Source organism: Macrobrachium nipponense, chromosome 6, assembly GCF_015104395.2.
Source record: "Macrobrachium nipponense isolate FS-2020 chromosome 6, ASM1510439v2, whole genome shotgun sequence".
In the NCBI taxonomy this organism is placed as follows: domain Eukaryota; kingdom Metazoa; phylum Arthropoda; class Malacostraca; order Decapoda; family Palaemonidae; genus Macrobrachium; species Macrobrachium nipponense.
In genome coordinates, this window is record NC_061108.1 from 66469344 (window position 1) to 66485293 (window position 15950).

Sequence of the window (15950 nt, forward strand, 5' to 3'; positions counted from 1 at the left end):
GCGTCCTTAACGGCGGCAGCCTGAAAAAGAGGGTCATTGTAATCCTTACAACGAAACCCCGAGGACGAATCATTAACCTTTGAAACTTAGAACTATATAGCATTATAACACAAATTTATGTGATAGTATATACCAGGAAAGAGAAAACCTACACCGGTATATACTTACTCTGTCCGAAAACTGTTCCACCAGCTCGTAGCAGATGGAGCAGGCTTCGTGGTGCCAAACAATCTAGTCCTTATGGCGGACGGCACAGGGAGCGTGTGAGCGACAGACCTCGTGCCTGCAGGGGTCCTGGAGGACGGCGCTACACCCGGCCTCCTGACAGTTGGTAGCCTGTAAGTGGATAGATACATAAGTATCAATGTCATACACTATCAGGAACACTTATGATGCTCTGCTGCATGCCGGAGTAGCATAATTTTTTGGGCATAATCCTCCCCTGTAATCCGTGTGGGAGAGTCCATGGGACCTGGTAGACTGGTTGAAATAGTTGAGTTTCAAGGAGGAGTACGACACGCCAGAGAACCAGAGAGGATTATCCATAATTTAAAACTAAATAAAATAAATGAAATAGTTAGGAGCATGTAGCTCCGTCGTAAAACCCCTCCGCCAACCACCAGGGCGCTCGGATAGCAAGCGGGTGCTCCGTTCGCGGACGAAGGGGACTACGATACATGACGGGGAAAGCATGTAGGACCGACCGATCCCCCTTCCCCTTCAATAGCTGGCGGAGTCAGCTAAAACTAGGAAAGAGAGAGAAGGGGGGGAAGGGGAACCGCACAAAGGAACGCCGGAGAAGGACTGATGCGGGCAGAGGGGGTGGCCAACCTCCCCCGATCACACCGGAACTCCCCCGAGGCTCATAGAGAACATGGACGGTCCAGCAGTACTCCCTAAAGTCCATAACTCCTGTGACCCCCCTAAAAGGGGGGAGGAGGGGAGTGGTGCTCGGATGGTTGCTAGGATGGTTGCTATAGCAACCGTGAGCGAGCGAGGACAGACACCCCCCCTCCACGAGGGAGGAGGGGAAGGGGACTGGAACCAGGGCGATCAGTGGCTCGACGCGAGCGCAGGTGGACCATGAGGTGATAATGCAACAAAACATAGCCTAGGTCGAGCTGACCACGTGAGCGAGAGTGGACCAAAAGGCGATAATGCAACAAAACTAGCCTAGGCCAAACTGATCGCCCTTAACATGCAACCCCTAAAATGATAAATACAACGTAAAAAAGAGAGAAAGGGAAATCACGAGTGAGAGAGAAAGGGGACGTCCAGGAGAAGTAGGCTAATTTCCCCGAAGGAAAACAAGCAAACTGCTCAGGAGCTGGCCTTAGCCGACACGTAAAACGGAGGGCAACGGCCAGGATGGCTGGACTAGAAGAGACATAATAACTAGTAATCACTCACAAGCCTAGACACCTAGATAAAGGGACATGCATGAACACTGATCTAAGGCACAGGCAATGGATTTCCGAATAATACGATGTAAAATAATAATTAATGAATAAATATTTGGGAACTTGTGTATCACGTGATAGAACCCACATATAAAGGTAAAATACACTGGATAGATACCACGGTATGGGGGACCGAAGAATCTAACCGAACATGAGGCGAGCGGGCAAGGCCGCCATGCGCCAGACCAGGTGACTATTATTGGACCTAAAAAACGGTAAAAATAGCTCCTGGCTGACAAAAAACTAGTGTAAAACCTTTCGGGGTACTTAACTTAGCTGCGGCGATAGCTGCTAATTCCATGATGAATGGTAATCCAAAGGAAATCACACGAAAGTCACAGAAGAAAAGTTGCACGTGTTTACCCAAGCTCGCTAACGAAAAGGATGGCCACCAGAGGCGCTGCAGTCGGCGTGGTGGGTAGCGTAGTAGTAGTAGTTGCTGACTCCGACTGTGTATCAGCTCTCTCAGGAGGGGGATTTTGATGAAGGAGAATTCTAAATGACAAGAGGTTCATGGTAGTGGTCTCACTCGCCCCAGCTACATACCGACACCCTCTTTTTATTTAGGGTGAGCGAGTCAGTTATTCTGATTTTATTTTTTCTCTGGTATAATGTTAGTATCATTTACCTAGAAATAATGAACTTAAGGATTATTTCACGAAGCGACACGAACTGAGCCCAGAAATGAAAAATTTAAAAACTAATTTGTATTTTTCCCAACATACAAACACTCGGTCTTTAAAATAGGGAATTTACTTTCAGCACAAGCTGGAGCTGGCCATTGACTCCAAATAAGGTGGAAAGTGATAGATGGCTAACGATGGAAAGGGAGGAAACCTCTCCATCTAGTTGATATGCATTTACTTTACTTTTTGACTGCATTAGATGAAAACTAGTTTTGCCTTCTGACTTTCAGATTACTGTCAACAGCACTCTTATAAAAACATTACATAAGTGCTTACACATGAACAATAGCTTTATTAAATAGGAATTAATAGTGATGACCATGAATGGCAAACCTTCATTAAAGGGTAAACAAATTCTGGGGGACTTGGACTAGCTGGGGCACTTTCAGTAAGAGAGATGTTTGACAATTACAAAACACCAACAAACATGTATTGGAACACTGAATTATCATAATGTAGTCTCAATCTACTTTAGTGAAAATGATCAATTATATTCCTAACATAATAATTGTAAATACTACACATATGTACTAATTTCAACGAAAACATTACATACTACAGCATATAGACACCACAAAATTATGAATTTCATGTCTAAGGCCATTTCGAGTTTTTTAGCCAAAGAAAAGAATGAGGTTTGTCTGTTGCAATACAAAATACTTTTATAACTACATGAGAGAAATGAATAGCTTACTTCCTCCTCATCAAGGTATCCATCATCATCCTTATCCCGAAACTGCCTAAACTGCTCCCGTTCATTGCTAACCCATGCTGGTTCTAAATCATCTGGATCTCCTCTGTACATGTCACCTATGGGATCAAGTACTACCATGTTAGAAATAGTTTTCCATACCACCAACAAAAATGCAGAGTAAAATTATTGCTACCCCTCATGGGGTAGCCCATTTCAGTGCCGCCAGTTTAGCGAACACTTCAGCGCGACTGTTTTAATTATGATAGTAATAATTTCATTAAAAAAAAAGGTTTTGAACAATCATTCCGTGAATCAAAATATTTCATTAAATAAAACTGCGCACATACTGGTTCCAACACAGATACATTTACCTAAACGAAACTTTCCGGGAATCAATATTTTATTGATTAAAATTACACAAAGATTCTGATATAAATAAGTAAAGAAGTTAAAAATAGTCCAAAATACAAAATTAGGAAACTTAGATTAATAAGTTATGCGCAACAGCTTGCAAATACTCTACCTCATTTCTGTTGCCATAAGCGGATACTATTTTTAATATCCTTTCGTCTGTCTTTCTGTATTTCAGTAACTTTTTGTGGCTCATGACCAGCTGTAAGCTTTTCGAAATATTCAACACGTCCTTTTTGGACTCTTTCCAGTGCATCTATGAAATTCCACATTGGCGGATGCAACATTCTTAGCTCTGCACGCAGCCCTTTGTCGTTCGCTACTTCAGCATGGTTATTAATTCTATCTTTTACTTGAAGCACTCTGAAACATGTTCCAAATATCTGAGGGAAACAATGGTGCTCTTCTCCTAATTCCTCTCCGGTGTGGATGACCAATGTAGTTGCCTTCAAACCAATTCAAAAGCAGGACTAGTTCATCACGTAAGTGCAATGGTAGAGCATCCACATGACAGTGCTGAAATTATACAAACTACTTGATGACACTCAACTCCGGGTTTAGACGAAGAGATGAGAGAGCCATCCAAACAATATGGGACCCTCACGAGAGAGAGAAAGAGAGAGTTGGAATTTATTCTAGCGCTGAGAAAACTGTCGCTGAATTGCCTTGGCGCTGGAATGGCTGTGCCGAATCATCGGCGTTGTAATGGCGGCGCTGAATCGTACCCTAACCCCCATGAAGATGGAGCAATTACAACTCCACATTTAATCACCTATTAGTTCATACAGTATGCTATATAAAGGACGGTCAGTATACATCATAAAATATTTCATCTAGTACGTATAATAAATACAAATGTATTTAAAAAGCAGAATACCATAAATAATATTCATTTGTGCTATGTTCCTGACAATACTGTATGCATACTGCTTGGCCAGTTTTCTTAGTACAGAATTACTGATGGTTTCATAACACAAAGAAATAATCAAATTTCTGAAATAAGCCATATATTTTTCGCTCAAGTGATAATGATTCCTTATTATCTGAATCCATCATTATCTGGACATCAACAGCATCCAGGAGGTCTGCACACAGAAAGAGGTAATGTTTACAGCCATCAGCACACTGAGAAAGGGATATTGAGGGGGTGGTGAACTCTGAGAAATATGCATGTGGTGGGGAGAGAAGATGAGCGATGACACCTTATAAGCAATATTATCCATACTTTTGCTTATTGTTTTTGAGTGGCTGAATACATTATGGGTGGTAGTTTTGGGGTAAGCGCTTATGAGGTGGAAGGACTGAGAGGGGTGAGTGGGAAGAGTTGGGTGGGTCTTTATCTGCTTGGGAGCTTCCATCACTGTTACTGGCTTATGAGCAACGATGTCATTGTGCATCATTTTGAACATTACTTTTGAATGGCTGAGAAAGTTATCTCATGACTGTGTTATATTAATTTTATTTTCTCATTGGTTGCTTATGTGTGTTTCTTCCCCTTCTCACTCTCCCATCTCCCTGCCTCAGATGGATAACTTTAACAGTACTGAAGTTGAGCACTTAAATTTGGATAAAAAATTATTTTGATCTATATAAAACTCAATTTGTTTGTTGTCTGTATGTTCGTTTTGCATGCCCAGACTATGAAAGCTAGGGCTAACAAATTTTTTACCATAGACTCCCCTCCCACCCAGGAAGGTTTTAGTCAAGTTCCGAGAGCAGTTTTTAAAGGGTCATAATCCCCTTTCATTTTGTACAACTTTTGGGGTTGACAGCTATGGCTACCATATTTTTACCATAGACTCCCTCCCCCAAAGAAAGGTTTTCGTCAAAATCTGACATCTGATTGCCCTTTCTGAGGGGACCATACCTGGCTTTTTCATACCCCTCATTTTTTACAACTTTTGGAGTTGAAAGCTAGGGCTATCAAATTTTTACCATAGACTCCCCTCCCCCCCCTAGAAAGGTTTTAGTCAAAATCTGTGATTTGAGAGTTATTTCTAAGGGGGTTATAACCTCCCTTTTCCATACCCCCTTCTTTTTTGCAACTTTCATAGTTGACAGGAAGGGCTACCAAATTTTTACCATAAACTTCCCTCCCCCAAAAAGGAAAGTTTTAGTCAAAATCCAAAATTTGATAGGCATTTCTAAAGGGGTCATAAACCCCCTTTTTCATACTCCCTAAGTTTTTTACAACTTTCAGAGTTGTCATCTATGTATAAGTGTTTCCAAAGGTACAAACAGGCTCCCCACAATATGGGGGACATAAGGTACCCTCAGTAGTAAGGGGGGCAACAACTCCCTCGGTATGGGGCCCCGAGGGTTTCCCACAATATTAGGGGTTCAGGAGGCCTACACCCCTTCGACCTCTGACCAGGGGAGGAGGTCGTAGCATTACATAAACCCAACCTTGATAACAGCAGGTGGCACAACTCCACCTTGGGAATTAGGGCCCAAAGGGTCAATGATGGGAAAACTGCAGTCAAATGTGGTACACTGAGTTAACATACATGACTACTAACACATTTAACATCAATATCAGACTGTAACTACAGGCCAAGTTTTATCAAGGACCGTTTAAGGGGGGCCTCGTGATGAAAATCCCTGGCACCCTGTTGGAACATGTATGCTCCTGCTGTCGTCTGGCGGTGGCTGCCTGAGCCGGTCAGTGATGCAGAAGCACTGGCTGGGGAAATATGTGGATCCAGGTCATTTAGAAGTGAACATGCATTCAATAACCCGCCTGGAGGACGGGTATAGCTGCTAGTAGTAAACAAGCTTTTCTTTAGCTGAAGTATCAAAGAGCTGAAATACTTTTAAGAGAACCTTGACCCATCAGTGTCTTGGTCTATTTGCACACACCTGTGCATACAAACACACGCACCACATTGAGGTAAACTATACAGTACACGCTTGCCTTTCTCTTTTTCTAGGTTTCTTTATTTCTATCTATATAGTATGGAATACAAAAATTTATGAATACTTACTTGGCCAAAAAACATCATAAATCAACTTAAGCAATCATATATCATTGGTTAAAACTTTTGGTAAGCAGGTAATACATTATATTTATTGACTATCCAAATTATGTAAATCACATTTTACTTATTATGGGTATTTACTTGTTTTAAAATAATCATGCACAATACAATAGTAAATAGACGTGAGAAGAGCAATTGACACGTAATTCCCAAAAGTACTGAATTTTTACAATGTAAACCTAATTACATAGGTATTACTGTCCATACATTGCAAACAAAAGACTGGGCATTGTGGTTAGTTCTTGTTCACTTTTTCGTTTATTGCTGTTTAAATTTGAATGTATTTGAGGGTAATAGGTATTACATGTCCACACAAGTCCAAAGCATGATAAAATGCTCAAGTAAAATTTACATCTTGTTTACTGTTTCTTCATTGTAACCATTTGAAAACTGCATATCAATAAGTCTATCTCTCTCTCTCTGCAAGTTAGGAAGCTCTTGTAATCAATTTTAACAAATGTGAAACATAAACTTTTCAAAGTAATTTAGCATATCTCTCTCTGGTACTCACAGATTGGTTTTCATACCTTACAGAACTTGGCACGTGTCGCCTTGTTTCTGTAAGTTTCTCATATTCAAAGTATGAACACAATAGTATAAAGTACATGATATTAATATAATTATGTTAATGAGTAAATACTGTATAGTTCATCAGTATATGGTTACCAAAAGTTTCAACCAATGATATACGAGAGCCTAAGCTCCAGTAGCGTAAGCTAGAGAATACAGTACTGTGTAGTGACAAGGTTGGGAAGTAAAGGTATGAAGTTACTGTTTTACATCTGTGCAGTCTTTTTACCTCATCCAAAAATTTCTGATATTCAGAAGGTTCTTGGCTGTACTATTAAGGATAAATGAGGGTTAACTAAAATTCATTCTCAGTAAATCAAATTATATAATTTTAAACTCATTCCATCACCAGTAAAAAATTAACACCTCTTACCTTCACATAAACCAACCTGAAAAAAAGTTGTCACTTAATACAAAAAGGTTTACACATTTAAAAACCACCAACCTGCAACCCACAATTCTAGCAATATCACTTGAACTATATACAGTGGTACCTCGACATACGAAATTAATCCGTTCCAAGGCGGCCTTCATATCATGAGCTTTTCGTATCTTGAACCGCATTTTACATGTAAAAACACCCCAGTAAATTATATTTCCAGGCTTACAACACAAGTTCTAGGGTTACAATGCCGATCCGATGGAAGAAATATGACTCCAAAAAGGCAAAATACTGTATACATACTTGAGTAATATTCAACTGCATGTAATGTTCAACTCCATTTTTACTGCATATATTAGGACTTTAGCATATGTCCCTTAGCAATAAGCCTAGCCTATGTTAGCAGTTGCTACTGTAGCCTAGTCTATGATTCTGACATCTAAACCTAAGAAGCTAAAAGCTTAGAATATGCCAATAAAATGTACAAATAATCAGTATGTACTCATTTCAAATAATTATTAATTAATCACTAACTATAATACACAAACAAACAAAAAAAACCTTCCCACCTTTTGTTTACATTCAGCACCTACGAGTACCGAACGATCGCCAAGCAGTCACTTTACCTAGCACACAGTAAGCCATAAATTTTCATTATCTCTCTTCAACTAATGAAACTACCAAACAGTATAATAACCATTCATTTCTATTCTTTATTCTATCTTTACCTAATGTTTTTTTTAATTAAATGTATTGCATGAATAAGTTTTTCAATTTACAGCATCCTTTTACCAATAGAATACATAGAGCACAAGGGGTAGATGCTGACCAATAGGAGAGCAAGATCTACGGGGTGACTAGCATCAGGAACCAATGGGAGAGCGGGAGGATGGTGGCGAGTTTACTCAGTTGGCGGCGCGCGAGTTTTAAAATTGTTCTTGGTGGTGTGGGCGAATCTCGGGACTTTACAGCAACAACCTTCATAACTTGAACTATTTCCGTATGTAGAGCCCAAAAAAATCTTCGTATTTGCTTTCGTATCTCGAGTTTTTCGTAAGTTGACCCTTTTGTATGTCGAGGTACCACTATATTTGCTTTCCACATAAACTATCACTACAGACCATTTCTTCCCAGGAAAAGAAAAGGGATTTTGACAAAGGAAAAATCTATTTCTGGGGGAAGACCTGTGTCGCCCGGTGAAATGGTCCTGTAGCACGCATTTCTAGGTATAAATAGATGCTAAATATACCAGAGAAAAAACTAAATGGAATGCTGAAGTTACTACCCTCAGCTCGAACACCATCTTCTGCCAATTAGAAGATTCCCTTCAAAGTCCCTCTCTAGGCAAGTGCCGTTACAAGGACTACCACATCTACCTTCCGCTCGCTACTACTACAACTCACGCCCGGTGGCTTCATTCCTGGATTACACACCCAAGCTTGGGCTGGCTACAGGGTGGGGACCAGGAAAAGAGAAAGGGATGGGTTCACCGGGCGACACAGGTCTTCCCCCAGAAATAGATTTTTCCTTCGTCAAAATCCCTTTTCTGGGTTCGACCTGTGTCGGCCGGTGAAAGTATCAGAGAATGGCCATACAAGCTTGGAAGATACAAATCAAAAGATATAAGGAACAATAAAACTTAAATGTTCTCTTAAGATTAAGTTTAATAACCAATGTAAAGAAACAAGCAAACTTAAATGTACTCTTAAAATTAAGTTTTAATAACTAATGTAAAGTAATAAAATACAATGGTAGGACAAGAGGAACCAATATGACCAGGTACATACTAATATGTAAAACAACAGGTAAGGAATACAAAAAGGGCCATATACACTATGTACAAGTCCGGCAATGGATTGACAAGCAAACCAGCCCGGAACCAGGGGGGAGGGGGGGGAGATAGGTAGGGATTACGAGCGAGGCAGGTAGGAAGGAGTGAGTATCAAGGGAAAAATTAAGCAGAATAAAGGAATAGAAAATAGAGTCCTAAGACTCGGTCATCTCAGGGGAGACAATGCTCCCTGCAGCCACTGCTGAAAATTTAAGGGCCTCTAAATTCTTGAGATAGTGGCATTTAAATACTGCAGGAGATTTCCAACCCATATATTTCTTCAGATCCTCGAAGTTCATATTGTGAAAATAGTTAATCGAGGTAGCCACTGCTCGGATATCATGGACGTGAGGGACTGAATCCGGATTGGCTTGTTTAATAAAATAAAGGATTTGTTGTCTAATACCTTTTAAGGAAATGGTTCTGCCTTTCTCTCTAATAAAAAGAGGACCTGAAGACTTTTCAGAAGTTCTGGCCAGATAAGATTTTAGAGTGACAATAGGACACAATGATGCGTCCTGTGTGAGAGGTATAATCTTCCATGGAGCCCACCTGTTTTGTGGGTCTTCATTCTTGGCCAAGAATTTCTGATCTGGGGATAGTAGAACTTCACCCGACGGAAGGAAATCGATGTGATTTGGGTCTCTAGAGAGAGCCCACAGTTCAGATATTCTGGCGGCTGCAGCGAGACTCGTTAAGAATGATGTTTTTCTGAGAAGGGTTATATATGAGCATGAATCATTATCAGTGTCTGAGGCTAATTTAAGTACATCATTTAAAAACCAGGAGACTGTATGAGGGCGGTCCACTGGTCTCAGACGGGCACATGATCGAGGGATAGAAGAGAAGTACGAATCTGTCAAATCAATACTAAAGCCAAGCTGAAAAATCTTCCTTAAGGCAGATTTGGTTGTAGTAATGGTACTAGCAGCTAGACCTTTCTCGAACAGGGTTCTAAAGAATGAAATTGCCAGATTCGTAGTCATCTTTTGGGCATCTGATTCTTTTAGAAAGATAGCCAATTTCTTTACTGCAGAATCAACTGGCTGAGTGTTGACTCTCTTTTATCCGATTCTATGAACAGGATGTTTAGTGGATCAATACTAGCATCCTTTTGGGCCGCAAACTTCATGAAGTCCATAAAGTTAGGCCATTTAGAATTCTTGAGGAAGCTGACACAGTCCGAGTTTGTACTACCTGAACTAGTTCTGGACAGGGAATCCGTCTCGGACGGAGATTCAACTCTAGTAGAAGAGGAAACCAATTGCTCTTCGGCCAGTTGGGTGCAACCAATGCCACCTGTCCTGTGAAGGATCAGAGTTTGTGCAGGACTTTCATCAGGAGGTTTACTGGTGGAAATAGGTAAATTTTATGCCAACTGTTCCTGTCTAAGAACATCGCATCTGTGGCGTGAGCTAGAGGGTCCAGGTTGGGAGCCACATAATACGGAAGTTTGTGATTGGACTCCGTGGCGAACAGGTCTACCTGAAGGCCCGGGATTTGATTGCAAATCCAACGGAACGACTTCATGTCCAAGGACCACTCTGGAGTCGTTCTGGATAGTGAGTCTGCGATAACATTCCTTACTCCTGCCAGGTGAGTACGTGACATGTGCCAACGATTTTTTGTCACTAACGAAAAAATTGCAATCATTACATGATTTACTTGCTCGACCTGGAGCCTCCTCTGTTTATGCAATGAACTATCACTGCGCTGTCCGAGACTAATCTTACATGACTGTTCTTGACTGGAGCCAGATGTTTTAAGGTCAGAAAAATGGCCATTGCTTCTAGGACATCGATGTGGAACTGGCAGAACATATTCGACCACGTTCCTTGAACCTTCTTGTACTGTGAGTAGCCCCCCAACCGCTCAGAGAGGCGTCCGTGTGGACTATCAGAGACGGCGGGGGAAATTGCAGTGGCACTGACTTGGAGAGGCTCCGGGGTTCCATCCACGGACGGAGCCTTTTCTTAAATTTTGGCGGAATCAGAGAAATCTTGTCTCTGAATTTGTTATTGGCTCTCTTTCGCCAGACTCGATTGATATTCTTCAGCCTGGCTTTCAACAGGACATCTGTTATTGAGGCAAACTGAAGAGAACCTAGAATTCGTCTAGGTAAGCTACTAACATTACCCCTTGGGCTCTGAGTTCTTGCACTAGTCTCTCCTAATTTGGTGAATATTCTGGGTGCTATGTTCAGCCCGAATGGCATGACTCTAAATAAGCAAGCTTGTTTTCCTAGTTTGAAGCCTAGGTATGGAGAGAAGTTTCTTGCTATCGGAACATTATAGTAAGCGTCTGTAAGATCTATAGAGGTGGTGTCGACCCCACGGGGAAGTAAGGTCCGCACCTGCGAGACGGTCAGCATGCAGAACTTGTTGCATTGAATGTATGAGTTGAGACGAGACAGGTCCAGAATCACTCTTCGTTTGTCCGGGTCCTTCTTTGGCACACTGAACAGACGTCCTTGGAATTTCAGGCGATTGACTTTCTTTATTGCCTTCTTTTGGAGGAGATCTTTGGCACAGTCGAGTAGGTCTGTCGTTGGAGCCTGGTGAAAGCTGACTGGTGGAGGGGGCCCTTTCTCCCATTTCCACCCCAGACCTTTCGATACTATGCTGTGGGCCCATGAACTGAAGGTTCAATGGTCCCGAAAGAGATATAGTCTCCCGCCCACCTGCGGGGTCTCACTGGTTGGTTGCCGTCCTGCCTCCCCTGAAGCCTCTGCCTCTAGAGCCACCTCTCTGCTGGAAGGCACCTCTGGCTCTGCTACTCCCTGCATGTCTATTGTAGCTGCGAAATACTCCTCGCGACTCAAAAGAGGCGTTGAAGGCTGGGGAGGCTACTAAGGCTGTTGAAGTCGAAGGTTGCTGAGTCGGTGGACTCTGCACCATGACAAACTGCTGCTGTGGCTGAGCCTTGGATGTTGAAGGGTTGCCGATCTGGGAGACAGGGACCGCCTGGACAACCTGTCCTGAGGATGAGAGGAACTGGTAAGGGCTTGCCGGAATTTCCTCGGCCTCTTCCTAGGTTTGGATTGTGGTCCGGGGATCTCAAACTTCCTTTTGAAAGGAAGTCCCCAACGGACACGAAGGTTCTGGTTAACTCTAGCTGCCTCACTGAGGATGTTGTTAACCGCATCCTAAGGGAAGAGGTTGGCACCCCAAATCGAATCCTTTATGAGCCTATTTGGTTCATGCCTTATTGAAGCATTCGCGAAGACATGCTTCCTGCAGGTTCGCCTAGCCACTATAAAGTCATACAGGTCCGACTGGAAGGCCTGTAATCTAATGTAACCTCTTAAAGGGGGCTTCGCCTACTCCATAGTCTTATGATCCCGTTATCATAAAAGTTAATACCGGAGGAGACGGGCTGATACGAGCGGAACAGGGGAAAAGGTAAAACCTAGGCCTGAATCTGATCGCATCGGGGGAGAGAAGCGATTCTAAGGTGACAAGAAATGCAGCCCTGAGCCCAAATCCGCCCCTACGTGAGTGGGGAGGCAGAGACAACAGGGAGAAAAGACAACTGAGCGGCGGAGCAGTGGTACGTACAATCCGGTGTATAGCCTGCTGGCTGGTGTGATGGTAGACTCCACCTGACCAGCGGACATACGGGCCCGGAGACATATATGAGATTACACCAACTACTAGCAACCAATCCCCTCCAACCAATCCCCCCCTTGGAAAAGATAGATACTCTAGCGGCCGTTCATCTGTAGGATTACTTGCACCGCGAGCTAGCTAGGCAGCGCCGGACAGGACCGGTGCAAGGGGGGTGGGGTGTGTGGTCTGGAGGAGGGTGGACAAGTTGTGAACACCTGGCCACAGCAACCGATCAGTGGCCACCACCTTACGGGAGCTGTAACTAGCCTGCTACTAAAGGGAGCAGAAGACGGTGGGCTAACTGGCACCCTAAAGGAGGCAAGGCCAAGGCAATACACAACAAAACAAACGTATAATAATGATGAAGAATCACTGGAAGAATTGCGATGCTAAAGAGGAACAATAAGGGGGAAAAGGATACACCCAGCAGGGACCCAGCCTAACCCTCCGAGATCGGTACAGATCCGGTTAAGTAGGCTAGCTTGGCCTCCAAGGACGTCATGACGTGGACGGAAGGAACCCAACAAAACCCTCCAAAATCGAAAATTCGATCTGGTCAGGTAGGGAGGGTTTAGGCCCAACAAACATGACATGAGAGGAACTCTCTATCCTGGACCGCTCTCCCAGCAAGCACAGTAGCGCAGGAATGGGGTGATAATGGAGGGGCCTAAAGGTTGGAGGGGCAGGGCCACCTGACCTACCTTCCAAAACCTAGCCTAGGTCTTGTCGGGGTAAGCCAGGGTAGGAAATGCAAAACTTCCAACCTCACAGTGATATGAATATCATAAATGTGCATAAATAGAGTGCATTGCTGGCTAACATCGAAAATACAATAAAAGCATGCATGCATAAAAATCGCACGAGAGAGAGAGGAATCGCCCTCTCTACAAGACTGGCATACTATAGGCTAACTGGAAGCCCAAATACACTACTCACATATAATAAATAAATAAATAATACGTACGAAGGAAGGGGAACGAACACGCTCCTGAGGGACTGAGGACAAAAGCCAAAGGCTAGAAAAAGCGAAATAAACAATTAACAAGAGACCCCAGAAGATGTCAGGAGCGAGTTAGAGCCTACGACGTATAGATAAACAACGTAAAACCAAAACTCCAGATACGACAGGAGCTAAGAAAATGCACGGGAATATGAAAAAGCGGTAAAAACAGTTAAAATTAAACCGTGAAGTATGTGTAATCATAAGCAAATAAAGGGAAGGAACGCACGCGTCGAATGATGCACCCAAGGTGGCGGATGAAAATAGCGTCACCCCGGTTCGCGAGAACTAAGGGGCCAAAAAAAGGGCTAAAAGGGGCTGCATCATGCCCACACGAGATACCAAAACGTAAAATGGAATACTCAACTTGGATGAAGAAGCTTGGAGCTCTGTAGCAGACATTGCTTCGTCAAAACACAGAAAAAGGAAAGCAGCGAGAGAGACAAGTGCGATCACTAATGCGGCTAAATACAGGAATGTGGCCACCAGGCGTGAGTTGTAGTAGTAGCGAGCGGAAGGTAAATGTGGTAGTCCTTGTAACGGCACTTACCTAGAGAGGGATTTTGAAGGGAATCTTCTAATTGGCGAGGACCTGTGATAGTGGCCTCCACTCGCCCCAGTGCTTATACCGACGCCCTATGGTGTTCGAGCTGAGGGTAGTAACTTCAGCATTCCATTTAACTTTTTTCTCTGGTATATTTAGCATCTATTTATACCTAGAAATGCGTGCTACAGGACCATTTCACCGGCCGACACAGGTCGAACCCAGAAATGTCTCAGTAAATACACTGTTATCATAATTTTGTTTTGTCCCAAACATAAGGCCCTTTGCAACTGTCTGTCTACATGAGCTTCAACTTATATTTCCAGATATTCCATTCCACACTTGCCATCTCACATCTAGGCTCCAAGGAGCCCTCAAATGCAGAAAATGACATTACATTCATGTCTGCTGGTCTATACAAACCTGCTGATTTTGCTGAAGTTCTTTCTTTTTGTGTTTTGATTACATTTGCCTATTGTTTCACTATTCAACATAGTTCTTTACCTTTACTTGATTCTTGGGGATTTCGCATTCTTTACAACTTAAGCTTTCTTGTTTAATTTAGTTGTTATAATTGTTTAATTTACTATGAGATTCAGGGCCTCTGTAACACGGTTTTTTCGCAATAACTTTTTATCTATGCATTTCATAAATATAACGCTTATTCAGAATACGTACACATTATATCTACACATAAATTTTGACTGTATTCTGCATTACGTAGGATGAATAGATTTGGTACTTATAATGTAAAAGTGACTATTTTCAAAGACGGGCCAACTTACTCACAGAAAAGGTTCCGAACGCACTCATTACGTAACTTATGACAGCATTTCTTCCCTTTTTCTCGATGGCTGATTGGCTATAAGTAACGAAGGCTAGACCTCTGGCAACAATGACATAAAATTTAAATACAAGCAAAGCAGTACACTTTTATGAGCTCTGAACCTCTCCACTGATAATTGTCATAATGAACAAACCAACAAAATATGTTAATAAATACAAAACCACTTTGATTATTAGTCTAACTCCCAAAATAAGTGTCCTAAGAAATTACAGTCTACTTTATATGTCACAATCAGATTGACAAGATGTAGGGAATAGTTGGTAATTTTCAAAAACATAGTAGACAAGCTTGATTTGATAACTGCTATATCCAATGTCAAGCAATTTTTATTTATTGGCTATTTACCTATTTACTGAAAAAAAAAAAAAAAAATAGCCGGTTCCGTATTTTGGCTTTAAACCTTCACCAATAATTATCATCAGAATGATGACTACATGAAGCTCCACCCACTTTGGCCTCGTTATAATTCAGGATAACACTGAAGGCTATCATGGGCATTGTTGGATTAGAAAATTTAACTTTTGGCTACAAAAACTCATTTCTCGAGTAGTTGTAAGAAGTGCTAAATGATCCTCAAGAATCCCAGCAGTTGGCCTAAAAGTTTACTGCTATTACTACTGTTGCGGCGGCATTACTGCTACATTAGTATTACTACACTATCACAGATACCCCACCCACTTCTATGTATCGTTCCGCCATTCATAAAGTCTTTATATCCAACACGGTCGTACAGACTAAAGAAGAAGAAAAAAATTATATCGGATGATCCGATGGTCTGCTGGAGATTTTAGCACATATAAGCTTGTATTTACTTTGGATAAAAATCTTATTTTAACAAAAATAGTTATATAAAGACTGTTTACATACAATCTCTCTCTT

General features: G+C 42.1%; 1 protein-coding gene across 2 annotated transcripts in view; it reads right to left on the reverse strand.

The window, feature by feature from the left end:
* Positions 1-15950, reverse strand: part of LOC135216382 (calumenin-A-like) — a 265917-nt gene that overhangs the window by 15073 nt on the left and 234894 nt on the right. For both annotated transcript variants that reach the window (XM_064251653.1, XM_064251652.1), the window contains exon 6: positions 2841-2956. In XM_064251653.1, coding sequence (XP_064107723.1) covers positions 2841-2956 — 116 coding nt within the window. The remainder of the gene's footprint in view (positions 1-2840; positions 2957-15950) is intronic.